Source organism: Amblyomma americanum, chromosome 1, assembly GCF_052857255.1.
Source record: "Amblyomma americanum isolate KBUSLIRL-KWMA chromosome 1, ASM5285725v1, whole genome shotgun sequence".
Taxonomy (NCBI): domain Eukaryota; kingdom Metazoa; phylum Arthropoda; class Arachnida; order Ixodida; family Ixodidae; genus Amblyomma; species Amblyomma americanum.
In genome coordinates this window covers 223,940,613-223,966,647 of record NC_135497.1, presented here as the reverse complement: position 1 = coordinate 223,966,647, position 26,035 = coordinate 223,940,613, and the positions used below count along the sequence as shown (strand labels likewise).

Below are 26,035 nucleotides of genomic sequence, written 5' to 3'. Positions count from 1 at the left end.
CAGACATTATTCTTTTCACCAGACACGGCACCTCTAACCGCTAACTGCCCTCGCCTATTGTGTTTTCTTCAACACCACAGGTGCTATGCACCACAGACAGATCTTTCACGAAATTGCATACAGCACATGCCCTTTTTAAGCCACCTATTTGACAGGATAAGCGTAGCTAAATGAGCAATAATCTGAGACAATGATATGCGCGCTTTCGCTTGTCAGTACGCAGCGGTCGCGCTTTCGCTGAGCCTGGCATCTGATGCGACATCATAAGGCATTACTAAGAGGGGCTTCGTCGCATGCCTTCGTACACTACGCACTGCCGGAATGTGCGCATGATTACACGAACCTGTGATGCAGTATCGATGGCTCTAACTACTTATTCACATTGCACAAAACACAATTCAAGTTGCAGCAACTTGATATATACTATACGTCCCCACAACGGCAGCGGAAGCCTCCCTTAAGTTCTTTCCCAATTACGACTGTTCGCCTGCGCCGGTTCTTGTCAGTGCTTCCACACAAGAGACCATGGGCAGGATAACGTGCCCGTTTACCACAGGTGAACTGATAGCTGCCATTGAAGATGTTCACCGCAATGGTACATCTGGACATGATGGCATACCTTATGCCCTGTTCCGTAATCTACAAGGCCCACGCTAACTTCACTCCTTGCTGTCTTCAACGAAGTTTGGAAGCCCAGCGACATGCCTACACATTGAAGACATTCCGTCGCAGTTCTTATACCAAAACTCAGAAAATCTGCCATCGTATACAAGCGCTTCGCCCAATCTCGCTCAGCCACCGCGGTGGCTAAGTGCATATATGGCGCTGGGCTGCTGACCCGAAAGACGTAGGTTCGATCCTGGCCGCGGCGGTCGTATTTGGATGGAGGCGAAATGCTGAGGCCCGTGTACAGTACGATGTGAGTGCACGTTAAGGAACCCAGGTGGTCGAAATTTCCAGAGCCCTTCACTGCGGCGTCCCTTATAGCCTGAGTCGTTTTGGGACGTCAAACTCCCGTAAAACATAAACCAAACCAATCTCGCTCACCACAGATCTGTAACCTCTATGAAATTCATAAATTTCTCGGCATTCCACTGTCCTACTGGCTCGACCAACATCAGAAATATTCGCCTTTTCAAATTGGATTCCGACCCAGCTTCGAATCCTAAGACGGTTTAGACCGCTTCGCAGACGATGTGACACGTTGCTCGCCTCAAAGCCGAGTCATCCGTACATTGGTCGCAACAGATATTGCGATTACCTGCGACAACATTCTCCATACGGCCATTCTCGACACTGTCTTCATTGGGCAGGCCCTGGCACCGTCATTCATATAATTTTTTCACACGGAATGTCGGCCATCCGTGTTAATGGTGCCACTGCGGGCTTCTTACCAATCACGGGGTCCCGAAGGTCTCCGGGTTAAATCCAATTCTATTTAACACTGCCTTCATGCCTCTCATTCACGGACTCTCCTGCCTGCCTAATGTTCAATTTCTGGCCTACGCAGATGATATTACTCTATGGTCCATCAACCGGCCGCTCCGCGCGGATGCAGCAAGCCTCCCTGCAAACTACCCTTAATCTTCATGACTTCCTTGCTAACATAGGCCTCTCTCTGAACCTAAAGCCTGCCATGTTCACGTCGGTAATAAAATTGGACGCCGAATGCTCAAGGTCACACCAACACATTGGGGTTTCAGGTCATAACTCGGGAACCGGCACGGCTTTGCTATCAGCTGTTCGCAAGAGTGCCACCAACACACATGGCCTCATCGGCTGAGCAACCCACTTCTCTGGCGGTGGGCTATTCGCCCGCTCGGATACCACACGACGCCTAGTTCGGGCCGCCTTCCAACCTCGACTCCTTTATCGGGTTTAATTTCAACTCCATACCTAGAGACAATGTTTAACCCTTGAAGCCCTCAAGCGTGAAGCCATGCGGGTCGTCGCCGGCCTTCCTCGAGCAACTCCTATGCTTCTGCTTAAGAAATATGCTGAACTAAACGCTTTGACAGAATTAGTAATGCAAAGTAAAACTAAAAGAATACGAAAAGCTTCCCTCCGTCCCTCGTCCCAACCTCAAACGCCTCCTTGAGGCTACTGCCAGCTCACAATAAACATGCCTAAAGAAGGTACAGTTGACCGGCAGCTCCTAGTCAATTACCGGATGGTTGCATTCTTCACACATATGCCGCCCTAAGCACATCAGGAGGAACTCCGATTTCATAAGCTCAACGCACCCTAACCTCTACAGCCGCAAAACCTGCTGCACTGACAACCTATCCTCCCTTGTTTTGAAACTACAAGCGGTATCGGATGCCATCGAAGCTTTATCTGACGACCCTCCCTATAGCAAAGTACGTAATTTTACCGATTGGCAAGAAACGCTGAAGCGCCTAAAGAAAGTCCGCGGTACCCTTCGGCTTGACTAATCCATACATGGTACTTTCCGCTCATACCTGGTGCCTATACGTATTCACTGGGCTCAGGCTAACGCAGGTATGCATAGTGTCGCAGCTTCTTTCCAGTGCAACACACATCCCTCCATTATCCCAACAGATCCACTCCTAACCCATGGATATAACATCCTTTGCCTCCCTCAGGCAGCGTACACGAGTCCTTGTTCCCTCGTGTAAGACACTCCCTTCCGCCCAATCTAACTCGGGTGGAGGAGGTTCATTGAAACGGCTGCGAGTCGGAGTAGCCCTTACCTGGGCACTTGGGCACCAGTGGCGTAGCCAGACTTTGCCAATTCCCGACAATCGGCCCACTGTGCAGCACCTGACTCTGACAAACACTGTGCAGCACCTCCTGCGGTCCTGCCCAGGAGCACCATTGGAGCGCGCCCAGGTCCTTCGGAAGGCAGGGCTGTCTTCAAGCAATGACGCCCACTTCCGCCTGTGGTTGACGGGCAACGCCTGCGCTCGTAGTCTATGTCTTAACTTGCACCAAACGAGCTAGCATGCTTAGTTGTGAGACTTTCTGACTCCGCTTGGTGTCTGAACTTTCCACGCCCTGTGGCAGACTGCCCAACAAAAACGAGCAAGGTTAATTGCAGCATTCCTTACGTCGGACAACCCTATGTACCAACGTATCAAGGTGGTAGAGTGTGTTTTGATTCATATATATTATGTGCTCATCAGCTGCACGTCTGTATTAAAATATGGATGCAAATAATGAATTTGTCAATGAATCTCGAGTTATCGTTATTTTACCAATGCACGGAAATATCCCAAGTGCAGATTTATCATCCGTATTGGTGCAACAAAAAAATTGCAGTAAGGAATTGACGCATTAGCGCTTCAGCTCCTCGCTAATTTTTGTGTGTGTGTGTGTGCAACATGCACAACACGATAGCTTCGCGGAAAAAGTCTGCTAATGCATAAATAGCATGGTTAATGATGTTCTTCAGTGAAGGCCTGAAAATATTAACGTTTTGCGACGTCACCAGTCCAGGGATTTAGTCTTCTGCTTGTTTGCTTCAGTTAGTATATATACTGAATTAACACGGTGATTAAATGGGTAAAGAGGTGTTTTTTTTTCCTACAGCACGAGATTCCATTGTAACGCGATAGCGTTGGGGAGCTCGTATCGCAGAAAATCCAGCGTCGGCGTCGTTGGCCGTGAGCGAAAAATCTTCCAAAAATCCCCAGAGAAGCAACTTAGGAGGTAGGTGACGTGGCGTCGTCACAACCTGTCCACCGTGGAAGGTGGCAGTTAAATTAATTATTGATCGCGAGAGGTTGCTGGTAACAGCAACCTGGATCGCCCAAGTCCCACCAGTGGCAGCACCTGCAATTGCATGAGCCAGGACCACTGAGCCAGGACCGGTATGAGGACTCCCAGGAATCTATGAATGTTCAGTATAGAATGCCCAATTCTGCTTATTTGGGCATTAACTCATTAGCTATAGCGTCATGCTCTTAAGGCGGAGCTTAAGTGACCCCTCCCGTTTTAAGCGTTACCCACAAGGCAGGGGAATGCCTTTGCTGACCTCCATTTAAATAAAAGCACCGGAATTAAAACCTGTTTAATATGGGCAACTTATCGCGACCCTTTCGCTCTCTGTCTTCCGCGGCAGTTCGCGTACGTTTCGGACTCGTTTTATTTCGACGCAAGTGCACCCCCCCACCCCCAAATAAAAAGAACCGTCAGCGGCGGCGCCGAGCGACCCAACTGAAAAGCGCACAAAGGTGACAGCCGGAGGTGCCTGTGCTTTCCGGCTACCGCTTGCGCGTAATCACCGCTCGCACAGAGCGTGCGCGCGCTGTGTACAAAGTCGACGGTGTGTCTGTCGCCTACAAAAGCAGCCGCGAACATGGTCAGCGTGCGACGCTGCTTTGGCTCTATCGATGCCTGCATGACCATCTTGTCGTACATCTCGTTACTTTGTGTCCGCTGTCTGCTGACCTGCGGCATCTGGGTGAGTTGCTTCTTACTTACTCGCCCACCGTAGTGCAGAGCGCATACGCACGCCTCATTTACCTCCGATAGCACATTTTCAGTTCTACAGGGAAACGAGCGGGTACTGAGAACGCGGCAGTTTATCTGGGCAAGAAGCCTGCAGCAATGGAAAGACGAGCTTCGAGAAACGCATGCCGTCCCTGGAGAACACAATCTCACGTAGAGATACCGCTTTCAAGCTGTCTTAAGCAGCGACGGCGAATGGGCGAGAGTGAATGGAGCACTGAGTGGGGGAGGGGAAGGGTATCCGCGTTAAGGTCTCTGGAGGGTATAGGGTCGGCAAACTGGTTTAATAGCAAGTATCTGTCGAGCCGGTGAGGGGCATGGCTGTCTGGAGAGAGAGCCTCGGATACGTCCGCGCCTCGTTCCAACGTGATGGATCACGAGCTTCCTTCAAATCGGATTAAGGTCACGTCACCTGCGTTGCCGGGGCGCGGGAGGAGAGCCGTCAAGAACGGTGGCTCCGGCCGTATGTCCATCAGGCAAGACTGTTTCTACGTGCATTTCTCGCCGCCTCCCCGTCGCTGTCTGCGCGCCAACAGCGCATACATCATCGTACGCCTTCCGTGCGAGGAAGGAGCAAGGCGTATCGAGCGATACGCTGCACGAGGCCAATGATATCGGAGAAGCGCTTCTTTCACTCCTGCCGTCTCGTTAACGAGGGCGTCTGAGTTTGGCGCTCCGCGGAAGTGTCGGTTCCCGGAGCTGCGGGTTGCGCCGTGCTTGGAGGGTGTCTCCCTCTCGCGTGTTCCCGAGACGCATTTCTCACACCGTGTGCACCGCGGATGCCGACGTCAGGAAACATTTGCTCCGCTTGCACCAACGAATTGTAGCCAGGCCACAAGCCATTTACTCTGGCATGCGAGGCGTATGCATAAGACATCTGCACTCATGAAACCTTGCTTCGCACATTGTGCCCTTAATTCACTCGGCGTCCAGCGTGGTAGCTTAGCGCGATACACGGCAACTCAGCGTACACGTGAAAAAGTAAGGAGTTTGGTGGCTCAGTGAGCAGAGACTCGGATTAACAGCTTCCTTTCGCACTCACACCTTGTTTGGCTAATGTTCTTCACAGCAACAATTGCATTTAGCAGGATGTCGATTTCCATCAAAGCGTCCGCACGAAAGTTCAGTTCTCTATCGACCGGCGTCTCAGCTCGCTATCAGCTAGAGACTGACCAAGAGAGCCAATACCCCAGACAGCACCGAGACGTTACAACAATGTCGCATTTTTGTTTCGGTCAAACATTGTTTGAATGTCCTTGATGTCTTTTTTTTTCTAACGTTTTTGTAATGTTACGGATAATTGTACAAATAATATTTTCCTAGCATTAACAACATAAATGTGACGTTCTCGAAAATGATGAAGCAACCATGCCAGAGCATGCAGGTCCGCAAATGTGACGGTACACACTTTCACTGACGCTTTGCAAGGACCCGCAACGGGGGCGACACTTCAGCTCGATTGTACAGCACAACTCGTAATCACTCACCCCCGAACGGACATCATAGAGTCAAGCTTATATACCCATTACTGAGGGACCTCCCATGAGTGATAGTGGCGAATGGGTAATAACCAAGGTTTTCTGACGAAATAATGGGGCTGTGCATGCAATATGTATGGCGAATACTATCCAAGAGATGCGGTTGCAAAGTAGTGCTAGTTGTAAGATATCTTTACTGTAATAATATCGGCGAAAGTTCTGGAACCCGGTGCTTAAAATATATTAGTTACTTCGTTTTGCAGTTATTATTCAAACATTATAATAACGTTTAGAAGGCTATATTCACACAATGTTTACTTGGCGCGTTAAACAAATACATTACAACATATGTCATTATATGATAATATTTAACGTTCATGTAACATTCAATGTAACTTATATAACGTTACTGCAACTTGAATAACATTTTTATACCACTATTCTAATGTTCGGTGTTACCTGGGAGCCAATTTCGCTACCGCGATTCGTGCACCGAACTTCCGTACAAATCGCTTTGTGAATCCGTCCTCATATCGAGCACAGTGTCATGGTCAGGCGTCCGGCTACAACGACAAGGTTATTCAGAGAATAGCCACTCCTTTCCACCGGACGTGCAAAATTTATGCAGTTTTTCGGTGCTCCTGACTGGCGCAGTTGTCAGTTATGTGCATACACCCGACTGCGTTCCTTACAAGAGTTCGCCGCGGATTTGCCGCCTAGTGAGCATCGCGGGAAGAATATAGTTGCGAGCAGCTGCGCCAGATGCAGTCGCGAGAAGAAACCACGGCTGATGGTCCAAACCCGTCTTGTTAAGGGCTCGCGCTTTCTTTCCCCGACACGGAGTGGAACGCAGCCAGGGGGGGAGGTGAGGAGATCAAGAGTCGTGACATCTATTATAATAAAGAGTAAAATAGTGGCTGGATGGCTTCCTCCCAATGGCAAGTGGCAATTGCAAGTCGTGTCCCTTTTGTTCGATATCATTTCATTTTTCAGCAGCGCGAAGAATACCGAGGGCGCTACCGAGCACATGTCACACTCCCCTGCCCTTCAAGAAGAATCGGCCGCGAATTGCCTCTTCCCACGGACACCACTTTGCCGCCCCCTCTTAAATCAGGATAAGCGGCTCGGTCGTGTGCCTTATGTTTCACCCACGGTGGTTTCACCGCTCCTCGAGTTCCATCCGCGACGTACGGCTTGTATACAACGGCGTGCGGTTACATCATCCCTCTTCACCCCTGTTTTTCGAACTTTTTTTTCTACTTCACCGCGCCGTGTTCTCTGTCTCCACTAGCCTGTTCGGAGACCGGAGTGCCGCGGCACGCGGGGAGCGGGACCGAAAGTACGCGTCGGCGGTGATTGCACAAAGGCCTCCTCCTCGCCCCTGGGTTTCCAGCCGCCGTTGTCATCTCTCGGCTCCCCACACCTCCGCTCGCCGGCAGCGAAGGCAGTCGGCGGGGCCCCCGGCTCCAGCAACCTTTGGTCGGGCAGTGCCGCTTCGAGCGGCTGCCAGCGGGAGGGTGGTCTATTTATGATTACCGCTATCGTCGGCCGCAGCGCGCTGGATTCGCTGCCTCAACTCGACGCGGCCGCGCCGTCGAAGTGGCGTTCGCGGTGGCGGGCCGTCAATTCGCGCCGTTCGCGGAACCGCCGCGGAGAGCGGCTTTGCGCGCTCTTCTTCGGCAGTTCAAAGTGCAGCGAACGAAAAGGAAGACGGACGACGGGATGACCGAGAAGAAAAAATCCCCCAGTACCGCCAGTTGCCCACCCGGTTTTTCAATGGGGCACAAGCTCTCCCTTGGCCTGGTGCTCGGCTTCTTCGGAGTGAAGTGCTTGGGAAAATGGAGCTTTTGGTTCTGTCTTGTGTAAACCAAAACCCACTAACCATGATACTCTTTGGCCAAGCCGCCTTCATTGAAACCAAATCAAATCATCGAGTGCGTTCCGGAATGATGTTCAAACGGTAAAATGGAAGAAAGGTTCCGCGGACTTCCCTCTTCCCGTTGTGAGTGAGTGAGTGAGTGAGTGAGTGAGTGAGTGAGTGAGTGAGTGAGTGAGTGAGTGAGTGAGTGAGCGAGTGAGTGAGTGAGTGAGTGAGTGAGCGAGCGAACTTTATTGATTAAAAAAAAAAAAGTCGCTCCACTTTGTCCCCGAACGCGCACAGAAAATGAAGTGTTTATACCAGTCTTCCACACATTGTATACAGCAGTACAAAAAAAAAAAACTTACTGCCGAGGCTGACACTGTAACGCAAAATAGGCACTCTACGCGTATCGACTATCTGTCGTCGTGGCGTGCGGCCGCGGATGCAAGTCAGGCAGCAGACGTTCAAATACGCTCTTTGACCCCCGCGCAGCCGCATGCATGCGCACACCCAACTGTACTGAAAGACACGAAGCCCAAGTCGCTCTAGCGAAGGCGGTCCCAGTCTCCCTGCAGTCTCCTCGTCGTGAGTTCGCGTTTTCTAGCGATCCCTTTTCGCCATTAATTATTCTGCGTCTTTGCCACATGTGAGCTCCTCCTCCGACAGTCGGCCACACGCATCGCTCGTTAGATGATCCCCACTGAAGTTACAGGCGGTAGTTTACGAGTTCTAGTAGAGAAAAGGACTGGTCGGGAAAAAGATCGTTGCAAAATACGGCTCCCGGAACTAGTTTCCATGCAGAAATGGCACTTGCGCGTAATCCCGAGGCTACTGTTTAGCGTTCTCTGGATTTCATTTCAAAATTTTCAGCGCGGCGCAGGAACAGTGGAGTTCTTCAAGCACAGAGCGTCGGTCATCACGCAATGGTCTCTGCCGGTCACCGTTGAGCCCTGCTGGCGTCAAAATCGCTCATGTCTAAAGTGTGGCTTAGAGGAGGACGTAGGCATTCGAGTATGCATATCGCATGGCGACGTTCTGAGAAACGCCTTTCACACAACTCACGAAAGCGCCAGTTGAAAATATGAATGGTGAGCAGAAGTACAAATTTAAAAAAAAATGCTATGCAATTTGCATCGTCAGCTATGCTGTTGTTTTCCAGTTGCCTAGTGGCATATTCCCACGCTGGGAGATCGGCCAAGGATCCGTGCCTTTTCTACACCTTCTTCTCCTTCTTTAGAGCGTCGTATCGCAAATACGCAAATGCAATGTTACTTATTCAAATACCCTCATGGCCCGAAGGCATTAAAGAGGGGGTAAGTATTACCCCGATATGTATTATCGATAAGTATTATTACTTTGAAAATGGTTAGCTTTTTTCTTCGCATGCAATGCCGGTATGCAATGCGGTAAACGTTTCTGGCTGAAAGATCTTAGGCGTCTTTGGTCGAGCTTTACGCTCTGTACACAGGGTGATCCCACGCACGCAGCCTAAGCTCGCATGTTTTGCGGGAATGAAGTTGAAACAGTATTTTCTGCCGTGACTTGAGGAACCAGGGGTAGTATACAGTCTTTTTTACTTCGCACTGATGCGACCATTTATTAAAATTGATTATTTAGCTCTTAAGCCACAGGAGATACGCGAAACGTGTCAACCAGAACGCTGCACAGCCTTCGAAACAAAGTCCAAACGGCCCGATTTCTGCGAGCATTTTTTTTTTGCTGACAATATATATAGAATGCCTGTTGGCTGTGTAGGGGCTGTCTGAAGAATATTTTGTGCTGGCAGCCGCTGTTAGTGATTGCGGCTTGGAGAACACTTTCGCGCCATGTTAGCGCCGAGTGCAGCAAATCGACCACCACAAAAATTTCGCCATTTTGTGGCTGCTTTCGGCGGTGTGGAAATTTCTTTTTGAATCGAAGTGCACCTTAATCAAACCGTCTTGAATGTTCTGTAAGCAGACAATCTCTTCGAAGATGTAAACATATTGTATGGGCCTAGGGAAGGGGCCGAAGTTCAAGAATGCCAGCTGAGAACGACTAAGAGCGCACTCGTACGAACTCCGAAGTTTTGCATATGCGTCCCAACAAACATGCCCTCTATCTGTTTCCCTTTAATCAGTTGCTCTCGTCGTTCTTTTCTCTCTTTGTTTTCAAGCTCGACTTTGTGTTGGATATCCGCTCTTAATTCTTTAGTCCGCGGCCTCTATAGCGGTTTAGTTCGGCGTCCTCCTTTCTGCGCAAAGTCCATCGTTCCGGAACGTGCGGGCCCATCGCGTTGCGGTCTCAACACGCGCTGCGCTTGGGACTCAAAGATGGCTTCTTGAGGGCACGATCTCCTCACGGGATGCTCGCTGCTTATGGCTTTCGCAAACAGAGAGCCGTTCGCACAGAGACAAAACCTCTAAACGAAGAACCCGAGCCGGTGTCGAACAAGCGGTATCCGTAGGACAAGAAGAATGGCGGTAGGCAGCTAACAGCATACCGATTAGTTAAACCAATTACTGTACGAACAGTTATGGATCAGTTTCAGTGCGCAACAGCTATGCAGCGGCTTTTTGGAAACCCTTAGCACTAGCTCGTTAACGTTAACGAATCACTGAGTATGTGACCGTCTTTGCGCTTGCGTGCTCTCCTGAGTGTCTCTGATGCGGCGAAGAAATAATTTCCTGCTACTGTTAAGCGTGCATGACCTGCACTCAAGGAACAATGTTAAAAGGGGTTTTTCGAATGCATCTGTCAAGGCAATGGTTGCTGATGTAGCGACTGCGATAATCTAAAAAGCTAAACGACCACAGACGTTCTCGCGCATGACTGGAAAACTGCGCCTGCGCGTTCAAGTGCTTGCTTGGTCATGTTCGTCGCTTTGGAGCGGCTGGCGCAGAAGCAGGCGTTGCACTAAGCTGGCTGCACCGGTTCCAAAACAGTAGGTCACCTGGCTATGGGCTGAGTTCTCTTCTTGACGAGCGCCGGCTGCAACAGCTTTGTCCCGAGAAGTGTCCGAGTACTGACCCGGCGGTTTACGTGGTGCTCGACTTGTGCACAAAAACGAAGGCGATGAAATATTCGCGATGTGACGACCTACGCTGCAGGGCTGTCCTTTCTATAAATTAGCCATCGTTTGCCTTTTCAAACTGAAACTGAGAGCCGTATTTCGTAACTATTCTTTTTCGTACTAAGTATTTTTCCATTATACCACTGCTAGCTGTCGCTTGCGACGCCATAAGGCTCACAGCCACCAAGCAGTGCCAGGCGTTAGCTCCGCTGACAAACGGCAAAGGCAAAAAAAAGAAAAAAAAATGCTTCAGGATACTGCCACGATACTGAAGGAATGCATATAACGAAACTGAGCTCAAGGAATTGACAAAGTTTGCGGAAATTCTTCCACTTCCGGTGAAACAAGCGAGCGCACTTGTCGTTGAAACAGTAGTTCAACGAAACGGCTTCGATAGAACGGTGTTCATCGAACTATCATGGAAGCACTTATGAAATCCGCGTCTGTAGGGGAACGCGAGAAATGGTTATACCGTCTCTTAATGTGGAGAAACATAGGAGTCGCCTCTAAATAGGAGCTCAGCTTCCCGGTCGTCCTATCGAGCTCTCTGCGTCTTTTTTTTTTTTTCGCTTCTCAATAAAACCTATTTTCTCCGCGTTAAGAGACGGTTTAACCGTTTCTCGAGTTCCCTCTAAGTATGACGCATACTATGTGCTCAGTTTTGCACATGACTGAATCTGTTCCCTTCAGTCCGAAGTAAAATTACGGACAGCTTTTCTTTACTAGTCACGGAACTTAGCCCGAAGTTTCATACAGGGACAGAACCGGTCGCTACAGGAAACACGGTCGATGAGACAGACCCGAGCCTCCGTTCTGCTACGAGGTTTGTCGTAGTGGATGGCTCCGCATTCATTTTGACCACCTGGAGTTTTTTTTAACGTACTGTGACATCGCACAGCACACAGGCGCGGTTCGCACTTCGCTTCCACCGAAATGCGGCCATCGTGGCCGGAATTCAGTCTCGGGAACTCGTGTTCTGCAGCGGAGCGCATCGCTGCTTCGCGTGCAGAGGTTCCAAGTTTATAACCAGGCGAACTCACGCGAGCAGCGGCCGAATTCCACCGACAGTAGAAGGAGCCACAGCACCAGGGAGCTGCGCTGATGCTGCGCTGCTTTTGCCCACTCCATCACTCTTTAAGGCGCTGCAATTAATCGCACGAACGCATTCTGCACAGGATCAGGAACTTCAGGTCGGCTATCCGCTTCTGCAATTAAAAAAAAGAGAGAGCAGTTGTGTTGCATGCCGACGCCTTTCATTTGTCGGCAAGAGACGTGACATTCAGGTGACATCTGCAAACGTAAGGTATAAGCTTCTACGGTGGAGTGCTGTTCCTCCACACAATGAAATGGTTGTTCCCAGAAGAATTGCGATGACCCCATTTTATTCCAACTGCGTTTTTTGCCCCAGTTTGTGATCACGGTCGGGCACACGGTCGAAGCCACAACGGTGCACGTTTGTTTAGGGGTCAGAACCAAGTGGAGATAAACATTTTGCTCTAGCGTTATTGTTGGCGGTTGGTTATAGCCAGTCAGTCACCTGCGAAAAAATGGTCGGCGGTTTAGCATTGCTAAGCACGAAATAGTTTGCGAAGTCACAGAATTTTTTTTTGCAGGTGGACACAACCGCTACGTACCCAAAAGCGCTATTGAGGTGTCGACTGACCCAGGGAGCCCGTTATGCGCGTCTTAAACTTTCTCATCGTTAATGCCAATTTACCCAAAGTACGCCTGCAGCCTATGCTCCAGTGCCGCGTTTCTGCAGCAATGTTGCCAACGCCAACGCGTATTTTTCTACTGCCTTGTTTCTGTTACAGCGTTGTCCAAGCCAAGCTCCGCTAGGGCCTTTATATTCTTTTCTTCTTTCATTCCCTCCTTTATCCCTTCCTTTACGGCGCGGTTCAGGTGTCCGTCGATATATGTGAGACAGATACCGCGCCATTTCCTTTTCCCCCAAAAAACCAAACCAAACCAAACCACGCCAACGCATGCAGTGCACATCTCTCTGTCACTACCGCCACATAGCTCAAAGCGCGAATATCAGTTTGATAGTAGTATTAGTTGATGAAGAAGACGATGTGCAATTCACAGCGCGAGAGTGTGTTTTAGTCCACCCAAATACAATTTCGCTCTCATGGAATCCTCTGCACTGCGCTTCAAATGATCACTTGTGTTTGCTCTGCTGCTCACAAAAAATGATAGTACGCAGAAGTACTCGCGCTGCTTAATCACGTTTAGTCACTACATGTTCTCACTAAAAGAAAAGTAACGCACTCAGATCCTTCCAGCAGCACAACGCAACAAAAAAAGCAGCGCAGAAAATAAGTTCGAATACGACCTCTTGGGAAGCAAGACTGTCCAGCATCTATAGTCGGGTACAACTCAAGAACGAAGCGGCAAATGCCTCTTGAAGGAGGCCCTCCGGGCTATGGCGTCGAGCGATTTTCATGGCGTTGCGTTTAATCAGTGGCGGTTAAAGGGACAGCGTAAATTCGGCACTGGCAGCGTAAATTCGCCACTGGAATTTACGAGGTAGTGTGCGAACTCTTGTGTCCGCCTTCGTGGCAGTAACCGGTCAGCTGCGCACGCGCGTTATATAATATTTTAGGAAAATAACGGATTAATTACTAATTAGCGTCCACCCAAGCGCAGCCATATGACTACTAAGGAAAGCTATACAACTTTCTCAGAAACTTCGCACTTAAAAAAACATTCGTCCTGATCCGGCGTTCGATCCCGGGACCACCGCTTCACCGGAGATGTCGCTCTATACCAACTGAGCGAACCGGGACGGTAAGCTTATGGTAGGGCGAGAGCGAATTTATCAGTAACTCGAAGTGGGAACAGTGTTGGTCAAATGTTTAGGAGAATCCCCCAAGGTGGAGTAGATTTGTAATAAGGCAGCAATTACTCATTGGCATCCACCTAAGCGCAGCCATGCGGCTACAAAAGAAAGCTGTACAGCTTTCTCAGAAACTTCGCAGTTAAAGAAAAATTCGTTCTGGTCCGGGGTTCGAACCCGGGAACACCGCTTAACCGGAGCAGTCTCTCTACCAACTGAGCTAACCAGGACGGCAAGCTTATGGTAGGGCGAGAGCGAATTGATCAATAACTCCAAGTGGGAACAGTGTTGGTCAAATGTTTAGGAGAATCCCCCCAAGGTGGAGTAGATTTGTAATAAGGCAGCAATTACTCATTGGCATCCACCTAAGCGCAGCCATACGCCTACAAAAGAAAGCTGTACAGCTTTCTCAGAAACTTCGCAGTTAAAGAAAAATTCGTTCTGGTCCGGGGTTCGAACCCGGGAACACCGCTTAACCGGAGCAGCCTTTTTACCAACTGAGCTAACCAGGACGGCAAGCTTATGACAGGGCGAGAGCGAATTGATCAATAACTTCAAGTGGGAACAGTGTTGGTCAAATGTTTAGGAGAATCCCCCAAGGTGGAGTAGATTTGTAATAAGGGAGCAATCACTCATTGGCATCCACCTAAGCGCAGCCATACAGCTACAAAAGAAAGCTGTACAGCTTTCTCAGAAACTTCGCAGTTAAAGAAAAATTCGTTCTGGTCCGGGGTTCGAACCCGGGAACACCGCTTAACCGGAGCAGTCTCTCTACCAACTGAGGTAACCAGGACGGCAAGCTTATGGTAGGGCGAGAGCGAATTGATCAATAACTCCATGTGGGAACAGTGTTGGTCAAATGTTTAGGAGAATCCCCCAAGGTGGAGTAGATTTGTAATAAGGGAGCAATCACTCATTGGCATCCACCTAAGCGCAGCCATACAGCTACAAAAGAAAGCTGTACAGCTTTCTCAGAAACTTCGCAGTTAAAGAAAAATTCGTTCTGGTCCGGGGTTCGAACCCGGGAACACCGCTTAACCGGAGCAGTCTCTCTACCAACTGAGCTAACCAGGACTGCAAGCTTATGGTAGGGCGAGAGCGAATTGATCAATAACTCCAAGTGGGAACAGTGTTGGTCAAATGTTTAGGAGAATCCCCAAGGTGGAGTAGATTTGTAATAAGGCAGCAATTACTCATTGGCATCCACCTAAGCGCAGCCATACGCCTACAAAAGAAAGCTGTACAGCTTTCTCAGAAACTTCGCAGTTAAAGAAAAATTCGTTCTGGTCTGGGGTTCGAACCCGGGAACACCGCTTAACCGGAGCAGTCTCTCTACCAACTGAGGTAACCAGGACGGCAAGCTTATGGTAGGGCGAGAGCGAATTGATCAATAACTCCATGTGGGAACAGTGTTGGTCAAATGTTTAGGAGAATCCCCCAAGGTGGAGTAGATTTGTAATAAGGGAGCAATTACTCATTGGCATCCACCTAAGCGCAGCCATACAGCTACAAAAGAAAGCTGTACAGCTTTCTCAGAAACTTCGCAGTTCAAGAAAAATTCGTTCTGGCCCGGGGTTCGAACCCGGGAACACCGCTTAACCAGAGCAGCCTCTTTACCAACTGAGCTAACCAGGACGGCAAGCTTATGATAGGGCGAGAGCGAATTGATCAATAGCTTCAAGTGGGAACAGTGTTGGTCAAATGTTTAGGAGAATCCCCCAAAGGGGAGTAGATTTGTAATAAGGGAGCAATTACTCATTGGCATCCACCCAAGCGCAGCCATATGGCTACAAAAGAAAGCTGTACAGCTTTCTCAGAAACTTCGCAGTTAAAGAAAAATTCGCTCTGGTCCGGGGTTCGAACCCGGGACCAGCGCTTAACCGGGACGGTTAGCTCAGTTGGTAGAATGGCTGCTCCAGCGAAGCGGTGGCCCCGGTTCGAATCCCGGACCAGGACGAATTTTTCTTTGCAAACTTTCTGAGAAAGCTGTATACCTTTCCTTTGTAGCCACATGGCTGCGCTTGGGTGCACGCCAATGAGTAATTACATCTTATTACAAATCTACTCCACCTTGGGGGATTTCCCTAAACGTCTGGCCATTTTAGGGAAATATTCGATAACGTATTCTATGCACCATGAATGGATGGATGGAAGGTACTAGCGACCCCTTTGAAACGGGGCGGTGGCAGTAGCCACCATGCTGAGCTTTTCTTCCCCTTTATTTTCGTTTATCTGTGTTGTAAGTTATTAAATTTGCCATTTTCTTTAAATTCGTCTTCCTACACTTTGAACCTTATATCATCTCTCTGCTTTTGAGCCACCAATCCTCCAATCGCTTTTTGCTAATTTCCACCGCAGATTTATTTACATGACTATTGTTATCTCTAAACCCTAGGGCCTCAGGAAGAGTGACTGTGCCTGCATCGACATCAGAATGGATACCATCACATTTTATTATGAGGTGTTCTATTGTTTCTGCAGATTTACCACACACAGCACATATGTCATCTTCTTCGTTAAATTTCATTTTATAGCTGCGCGTTCTAAGACACCCTGATATAGCTTCAAAGAGTAGGGCACTGCCTCTTGAGTTATCATAAAACGCTTCCTTCCTGATCTGCTGTTTCCAGTATCTATATAATTCTACACTATGCTTCTTTTCCATAGAATTTATCTAATGTTTACCTTCCGCGTTTTTAACCTGTCGTTTAATGCTCTTTTTTCCTCCTACCTCGTGTCTGGAAAACTTACTATTAAGCTTTCTAGTTCGTTTCCGCCACTGTGAGTCAACGGTCTTTCTGTATAGGTACTTAAATACCTTCGCTGCCCTTCTGTTATCGTCCAATTTCCTCAGGCGTTCTTCGTATAATGTTTTACTCTGAGCTTCCTGTGCTTCAAACGATGCCCAGCCCACATCCCCCTGTACTGCCTCGTTTGTCGTTTTCCCGTGGGCACCTAGTGCTAATCTTCAAACAGCTGTCTGATTTATTTCTAATCGCGACTGAACTTCTGCCCTTAAGCACAGAACCGCATTCCCGAGAGTAAGCCCCGGCACCATTATCCCTTTCCAAATACCCCTCAATACTTCATACCTGCGCTTCATACCATGCAGTCATAATTGCAGCGCCGCCTATCGCTGAAACAGAGCTCGGTAAGACCGCGCGTTAGAGCCGCTGCAAGAATAAGACGAGCATACAGTTACGTGGGAATAGTCTTTTTACCCCACATTTACGTTGGTGTCGTTCACCACGCGCATCGATCAATCGACTCGAGGCGGACTGAGCGAGAAGACACGCACTGCTGCTTGTCTGCAGCTTTCAGCGACGTCGCCAGCACTGGAGAAGCACTGGGCACCTCGGCACATCTCATGCTGACACAGCCGTTGGGGTGCAATGCAGGCAGGATCGCGGGGATCCGTTGTAGCGTTAATCTTGTGTGTATATGTCATAGGACCGAGACAGTACTAACGCCATTTGTTTTGTCTCCCAGAGCGCGAGCGTATCACATCCTCGCAGAATTGCGCATATATCACTTTCCAAAGTGTTTCTCAAATGATAACAAGCTGTCGCAGATATGAAAAGGTGTGCTACAAGGCGACTTAGTGCAAAGGGTAATCCTTGCTGCGATGGAACCTATTTAAACTCTATTGCAGAGCCAAACAGTACTCAGTAATACCAGTGCAGGCTACTAATTTAGAGGACTGGCCAGAGCATGCTTGTGCAGTTTCGTTTCAGGACATTCGCCCTTTAGCCCAATCTGGGGCTTTTAATGACTAAGCAACTTCAATTTCTCAAAATTTAATCATTTTTCTGCATTTCTGCAGCCTAGGAACCACAAAGGTTCAAAATGCTGAAGGTTCGCAACTTCACTTGAGGTCCTCAAGGCCTACCATAACATGGTAGAATATCAGTGCCTAAATGCTTTATTAGCATTGGAAAGACAAAGAATAATTACTTCATATTTATGTTCCACTGCTAGGCCATGGATTATGCAGAGCTCCGAATAAATGCAACCACCCGAGCGTCTTTTAACACGTGCCTGAATAGCGTTGAAATACAGCCGCGACAACCCGCTGTCAAACCAGCGACATCGTGCGCACCAGCAGAACTCTGAGGTCGCTTCGCTGCCGTGTTTTGTTTGAATAAGTGTGTTTTTGGATTGGGAAAATGAGCTTGTGACTCTCAACAGCTGGTAGAGCTTTAGTGGAACAAAAAGGGAACTTAAACCATTCCTCTTTCCCCCCCCCCCCCCCCCCGCATTCCATATTAAGCACATACTTCATGCTCAGCGCATACTACGAAAAACCCGTCAGCGATAAAGAGGTCTTCCCTCGCTCGCAGTGTTTTTACGCACTATGGCCTCGTTCGTGCTCTCTGCATGCAAGAAGTGAGCCCTGCAGAGAAGTTTTTCAGCGGAGTTTGTGTAAGCATCCTTTTCAGGCTCTTCTATGGAAGCCGGAAAGTGAGATAAGGTGATGCCTCGGCTAGCTGCTCGTGGGAACGTAAACAACGCTTCCCAGCCGCTCCGCTTCGTGTTCAGGGCTTACGTGCTTCCCGCCGCAAGACCAGCCTGCCTAGCACTTCGGGCGTCCGCATGTGTTCCGCAGACTGTCGGGCGCGGTCGTCGTAACGCTTGCCCTTTTGCTTCTTTTCTCACGAAGCTTCACTGCACGGGTTATCTATCAAGTGCTGCTTAAGCTCTCCGCAGTGTTGGTTACGCTCACCGACTCTCCATAATAACGATCAGCCGATAAAAATAAATAAAAATGGCTGTTCGCTGCCCGAATGACGGATAATATGTTTCACATTCTGCTAGCGCGGTCACCAGCGTCGGGCGAGCTTGGCCGCTTTATGAGGCCCTGCATGTCAGCACGACAAATGAGGCTGTCACTCTGAAAGGGAGAGAAACAGATTTTGCTCCCTCTCTCACTATTTCCCTCTATTCACGCTTGAGGGAGAAAGGCTACGTTTTAAAGTTCAACGCCAAGAGAGGCGTTAGGAGGCTATGACTGAACTGATATTCCTGATCATAGCTTCCTGGTATGTGTGGAGAACCCGTAACAGTGGAGTGAATTATGCAGCTTTCCTGATGGGTAGTGTGGTTCCGATACGGAATGCGTGGCTCAGACTGTGGCAAGGCGGCTTGAGCGCACCGCTCCAGTTGTGAAGCTACGACGTGGGTCCAACGGAGTGCCTGATTTCCATAACTCTGCTGTACTTAACGAAGACAGCCAACAGACCGGTTTTCTGCAAGCTTCGGGGGCGGATGTGTGGGTGACTGCTTGGACGGGGCGTGTAAGGTTTGTTTTTTTTCGGTGTGTGTGTGTGTGGGGGGGGGGGGGGGGGGGGAGTACTATTTGCTCAAGGTATTTTTCGGACATACTTTGTCGAAAAATAATGTTCTTTCCCTCATTTTTTCTTGGACAATTTCTCAATTTCTCGCTGAGCTCCTCCTCCCCCGCCACTGGCAAGCATCCCCTTGCCATTGCTGCAGTTTAGGATACACCGACTGCGAATCTTATCAGGAACTGCATGATATCGACACCCGGAAGCGTTAATTTCGAAAGCGCCGTTAGTTTGCAGAACGGGGTCCTTTCATTCGCAACGCAGTCTTATCGAAAATGTAAACTTCAAAAGCACTGCGTGAAATAACTTTGTTTCTTGTTTGATTGCAACACAATCAAACATAAATTTTATTGTCAAGCAGGCTTTAAAAGCGTGTTCCGCAATGTGCTCCTAGCAGGCAAAACCAATCAGTAAACACCATGACGTGGCTCTGCACGCACTTGTCTAATTGTCGCTACAAACCTGTCAGCATAGTGGTGAAGTGGTGTCAACTACAGTTGTCTAACCGATGTTCATTTGCCGTTCGCGTGGGGAGATCTGGCGGTATAGGTAACTGTAATGCAGTCAAGATGCATGTATGGGAAAATTTCTCACATACAGATCTCAAAAACTGTACGCCTGTGGCAGAGCCAACGAGAAACTTGCACGTATACCGTATGGTTACACTGCATGTATTCTTTGTTCCTGTGTCTTTGACTGTAACCAAAGTCGTTTATTTCGGCCGCACAAGAAATACACACAGTGCAGCTTACTTGCAGAAGGTGGATTCATAATTGAAGACTGTGGAGGTACCTCATTTTCGTACTGAACAGAAATGAATTGTCATAGGAAAAAAAAGTACTTCCAAAGTTTCACGTAATACTGCCCCCTTAAGACAAAGGAGGTTGTATTACGTTTAGCTTTGAGCAGTTCCTCCAGTAGCTTTTAAATATATTGTCAGAGTTAATTAGAGCAGCAAGCCGAATATTTTCTCGTAGTATGTAATATGCGTCATAAGTGGCATGCACGATGTAAAACCGACTTTTTGTTTGTTTGCTGGTGCCTTGAAAATGAAGTTCGCAGGTCACATCTGGCTAAGGGCAGAGTTTTATTGCGACGCATGCCGGTGTCAACAATCGGCGTATAGGTACAAGTAGAATCAAAAGTATGAACACAACAAGTTTTGATCTCGGAGCGTTATCGAAGTGCTCGGTGCACACACGTTAACGTGTCACATAAGCATGCATGCTTCCAAACCCGCTCTAGATAGAGCGGTACTGACGCTACACCGCGCCGCCTTGTTTCGACGGTTTACCTTCGTCTAGAGTGGTGCGCTCTAAAGATTGCATTACCAAAACAGAGGAAGATGAGCTAGCCTTTTGTCTTTCGTAGTCCTGTTCGTAGACATCCAGGCTGGTTTGTAATTATCAGTGCCTGCGAGCGACGCTGTTACCAACATGAGTCAGTAGATTGGAGAGCTGGGCGAGAATAAAACCAGCGGAAGCATACGGTGTGTATTTACTGTGTCTGCGTCGTTTCCACTGGTTTTAGTCGCACAAACATGGCCTGTGACGAGAGCAGGACAATTTCATCCAATCATTGTGATACTTCACACTTCCCCCCAAGGAAACCTGAAAACTAGGTCGCGTTCTGCTATGAGTCGCTTGTGTAGGTACGCGCATGTCCTTCCTACTGCGCAACTCACCATGATAAAAATGTGCGAGTTGAGTTGCGCATTATCATGCATCGCACGCGAACGAAGAAAAAGATGGACAGTAATAGCGCGTTTTTTTTTATTTCTTGTTTCCTTTCAATTCTATTTACTTTAAATCAACTAATAAGTATTGTCTGGCGTCAACCGTCGTTAAAGAGGGCCGCATCGCCTGCTTGTGTTGTCAATCTCATTCTGCTGCACCAAATTAAATGTGACCTTCAAACACGTACCGTAATCACCTTCTTCGAGCTATTATTGCAAGGTTAGCAAACGGCTGCAGTTTTCCATGTTTCCGTGGAAATCACTCGCTGTCGTTAATTGAGTACTTCTCTACTGGCTTGTCTACGTCTTGTGAACACACCAAAATACGCTCAAATTTCTAAACTAAAAAAAAACAGCGTGTGCATACAAGGAAATACGCTCGTAGCTCACTTAAAAATCAGTCAGGTGTTCAAGGTAGTGAACGCCTGCGGGGAGTGGAGATCTTGTAACTAACTATGCCGCTCGTTTTGGCATATCTCCGAGGGACCAACTGTAGCAGAGAAAACTGCCACCTTCCGCAGAATTCTTCGGCAGAAGCAGTTTGCACCTTTACGATGAGGAGTCGAAGTAGCTAGGAAACTGCACTGGAAAGGAAGAGGCCGGAAACGACAGCAGTAGCATCTTAATTTTGCAGCATCTACTCGTATCCTATGGGTGTCAAGTGTTTCATGCGGCTTCGACACACACCAGCGTGCGCTAAATGATAAAATAACTTCGCGGGGACTGCTATAGCACATGTCACCAGCCGCACCTTCTCAAGCTTAGCATGCGAGAAGTGGCTTCGCGTCGGGAAGGCATGCAAAGCAGCGGGCCGCCAAGGCGACCGATTGCAATGCAGCGCTGTACTCGCCTGTCGAAGGAGGGCGGCCTGCAGCGGCGGTCGCAGCGGCAGGCGACGAGTGTCTGGCCACCGGCGGAAGGCACTGCCGGCTGGCGATCGTCGGCGCTGCGAGTGGCGACTGCTGCTCGCGTAGCCAGCCGGCGATTCCACGTGAGATTAAGGAGGAGGACGCGGAGAGGGGGAGGCGGTGCCGTGTGACTAAGCGCATAAAAAACGGACCCCGCTCCTGGACGGCTCGAGTCTGCCGCCGGTCGCCCCGAACAAGGAGGCGGCACGACGGAACGCCGCATGGCGGTTGCAACAAGGGCGCCGCGCTTGGGCCACGATGAGGAACCACGGCGTCGTCCCACTGCGGTCCGTGGGGCCTGCGCGCTCGAGGCGGCGGCACGACTGCACTGCTGCTTGTGCATGCGCCGCGACGGGCGTAACTTTTTTGTGGCCCGCTCTGCCTCTCCCCCCCGGTGGAAGCGAGAAACGGCGACAGCGAGCTGAAAAGGCGGAGTTTGGAAAGTGGCCGTGAAGAGGGCCGGAGCTGAAAAGAGGGGGGGTACACAACACCTTTCTCTGCCATCGCGGCTGGGACGGGGGGATCTCCTGGGTTGGGACGCATGTATTTACACAGTGAGCTCGTATTTCGTCCCGTTCTATATGCCCGACGTGTTTATTATACAGTAAGCGAAGCCGGAAAGTTTTTTCACGGAGCCACGAAATCAGGCGAGGCTTGCTTTCGTTTTATTTACATCGCTTTCCCGTCCTTGTTTCAATCCTCCTCCTTTTTTGTTCTGCTGCCTCCTATGCAGCCTCTTTATGTGAGCCAACGAGACTCACAGTCTCTTCGTGCCAGTTGTTCGCGGTGCAGAAAGTAACGTGCGAAGCAAGAAGTGCAGAACTGTCCATTTCACGAAGTTAACACTGGCCTACAGAGCAAAGAGGACCCAGGCTGCTGAAGGGAACCTTAAGCCAAAGCTTAAGTGCCCCCCCCCCCCCCCTCCGAATTTTAGGGATGAGCTAGAGACATGCGCTGGTGAGAGGAAGACGCCATTGTCCCCTAGAGCCACTGCAACAATCTCGAAAAAAGGTGGCAACTGTCAGATCTGGCACACCTCCCCATCTCTTTTTCCAAAAAGAAGGCATGGCGTTCGGTCTCGGGCAGTTCGGTCCTATAGGAGCCTGCTATGTTGCACCTCTAGTTTTGGCGGTCCGCTGCAAGCCCGCAATTTTCCGACAATATCTTCACTCTATGTTGTAAATAGAAAAAATATAATTCAGTAACAAAATGTCAGCCACGACGGACGCCAGTTAGTTTAAAAAGACACGTTGATTGCATAGCTAAATAATCAACATTTACTAACTTTTAATCAACACAATATATCGGGTAGTGCCACAGGTTAGTGCGTAGCCACGAAAAAGGCGGTGCCATAGAAGTTTTTGAAACTATAAGACGTTCACTGAGCCCCTCCGGGGCTTTTTTACGCACAAAACTGAAACTAAGTGTATGAGGCGCGCAGGAAGCTCAGTGCAAGCACAACATCCTCTGGTGAGGTGTTGCAATGAACAAGGCGCCCAGTTCGAACTGCCTGCGCTATTGTACCACGGTATGCACTTTCTTAGGCAGGCACGGGCGCCTGAGGAGCGCTCGAAGCTGTGTTGTAACTGTGCTTGGGGAGGTGCTCACTGAAGGCCATCGCGGATGAGCTACCTGTAACAGATTTACGCTGTAAACACCGGAACGCTTTTCGGTGCAACGTGCGTACGTGCGAATGATTTCAAAGCGCCTTCTATTGCCTTCATGTGCTGTTAGCTGAAACAACATGGTGATTGAATGGTGTTTTAACACCAAAACGCATTTATACCTCCTTGAATTGAAGAAAAGTCAGCAGCACTTGATGGGCGTCTTTGCTTACGTACTATCTTTGCTCCATTGCCTTATTCAAATCGGACAATGATCGCTCCACTAATACGAAGATGATAGCGAGAAATTTGATTGATCGTATCGCTTACCAGTAATACGTTTCATTTTGATTTCTCGCTGTACGCACCCGCTCAATGTATGAATTTTTCTTGAGATTAAGACTTGAAAAGCTTGCCTTTCGCAGTGCCATCCGACTTCTCTGCAAGAGTCGGATCTAGATCAAGACTTGCGAATTCTCTTTATGCAATCGCGCGTGAATCTCAACACTGTACAACTCACTGGCAAGAGCGCTGCTGCTTGCAGTTCCTTGTAGCAGCGTTGCGCCACCATATTTTCTTTGCAAAGTTTGCCACCATGCCGCGGTTTTTTGCACGATACTTCGCGGCGTTTAGAAATGTGCCCCGTTGGTTCACCACTGGTTGAGAAGGAAAGGAGGGACGGACAGTAGCAGGAGCGGAAAGCGAACTCAAGTTTTGAGAGAACTCTTTTCACTCCGGACTCAAATGCACTAAAGGGCAACTATGGAGGTTTTAGATGGCTCGGTTCATGTGGTTTAATGTCCCAAAATGACTCATGCTATGAGGGATGCCGTATAGTCGAGGGCTCCGGATGATTTCGACCACCTGGGGTACGTGCACTGAGATCGCACTGTACACAGGCCTCTAAAATTTCGCCTTGATCAAAATGCGACCACCGCAGCCGGGATCGAACCCGCGTCTTTCGAGCCAACAGTCAGTCACTATAACCACTGAGCCGCCGCGGCGGCGAGGTTGTTTTAGAATTCGACGAGTTTAAGAGTCGTATGTGTGAAAATTCCAGGTAACGCATGAGAAACATTTTTGTGAGAAACAAGCGCGCAAATAATTCGTCGCAGCGCGGATGGCCACCAAGCAAGACTGCTTCGTGTTCATGCTCGTTGCCGGCGCTGACGACATGGCTCTTGCCTTGCAGTCGATTGAAGGGGATCCTACTGAAGATTAGAAGCTGACTTAACAGAAACTGGAGTAGTCGGCACAGGCGAGAGAATGTGATTCAGGTGGTTCCTAACAAGGACACCTGCTGATTTGATGTAAAAAGCATGAAGCCAGAAAAACCTGTATAACACCGTCGAAGCTTTTGATCGGTGACTTCCCATTTCGAATCTCACACTAATTATGTACATTCCCGGTCCGTAATGCAAGCAGATGTAAAAATAATTTCACTTTTTTATCCTTCAGAAAAACCTATGTTTTGGTCCCCGGTTCCTTGTTCCTTCTCGGAAATTCGCTTATTATGCCGAAACATCGCAACACGAGGTGAACGCACCAGCATAGCGGTGTTACAGCGGTGAAATATGCAAAACTATAATTAATGTAAGGTGACGTGGTAGCAGCTTGTTAACTGCTTTCGAAGGCAGCATACAGAAGACTGAAAAGAGCATTATCGCTATGCAGGATAGAGCTAGAAAATTGAAATGTACTGATATATATATATAGTCGGCATAACCATCGCATTGGAAAGAACATCGACGACCAGTTTCTTTATATTCGGTAACTATTCTCGAGCCTGAAAAGAGTTCAGTGAATACCTCTCCCCTCCTCCCAATTTCTGGTAGATGGTGTAGAAGGGCTGTCTTTGTCAATTGCCGGTTCGTACGTGAATGAGCGAGAGGCTACCAATACGAACAAGTATACACGAAGCAGGTTGCCAAATATTGACACATATAAAGTACTCAGCGACGTACTGATGGTAACCGAGTACGGGGAAACCCCTGCCCGCAAGCCATATACTCACTGAGGGTTCATCCCAGATGATAAGCTTCTCCTTTTGCGTGCGCATCAATAGTGTCTGTACACATCTTAATAAATAATAGAAACATCATTTTGCCTTTCCTGTCTCACAAGATTCTCAAAATTGTTTTTTACTGAAAAACTTCTTAATCACTTTTTGTTTGTTGCCTGAGGTCGAGCAGCCGACCTCGACCTCACAATTTAAGGTCGAGGTGAGGTTGAGTGAGGTCAGCAGTTGCCTCAGGAAAAGTGAGGTGAGGGCGCATAAGAAGACCTCAACCTCAACTGATGAGGTTGAGGTTGAGTGAGGTCCGCAAATTCTTTTTGAGGTTGAGGTGAGGTCCAGATTGTTGAGGTCAAATGCCCACCTATGGCACTGGACACATATTCCGAGCTCATTTTTCTATTTCCTTGTGACAGCCATCGGGAAGCACTACTCAGCTGCGTGGTCGACTTTCTCAATGACTCCCATGTCTTGCATCGTTTGAAGTTCTTCCCCACGAGTGGAAAAAGAGCGGGTGGCACATGTTTGTATGGGTGACAGAATAGACGTTGACATCGTTTCGGCTTTTTATACGGTACTCTGTTTCATGAGGTCTATCAGCGATGTCAGGTTCGGAGAAGGTGCCAAGAAGTCGGCAAAGCATCCCTGCGTGCATGCCTCTGCAGGCTCGAGGGGAGTCAATCGGCTGAGCAGCGCTTCGTTCCAGTCATAGGACGGCGAAGACTG

General features: G+C 48.8%; 1 protein-coding gene across 1 annotated transcript in view; it reads right to left on the bottom strand.

The window, feature by feature from the left end:
• The window catches only part of LOC144114680 (extracellular matrix organizing protein FRAS1-like), a 109,058-nt gene extending 87,037 nt beyond the window's left edge, over nucleotides 1-22,021 (bottom strand). Inside the window, exons 1-2 of the mRNA XM_077648564.1 lie at nucleotides 21,634-22,021; nucleotides 11,905-12,069 (exon numbers count right to left, since the gene is read on the bottom strand). Of these exons, the coding sequence (XP_077504690.1) occupies nucleotides 11,905-11,992 (88 nt within the window). The 5' untranslated portion in view covers nucleotides 11,993-12,069; nucleotides 21,634-22,021. The remainder of the gene's footprint in view (nucleotides 1-11,904; nucleotides 12,070-21,633) is intronic.
• Between the last annotated feature and the right edge of the window lie 4,014 nt (nucleotides 22,022-26,035).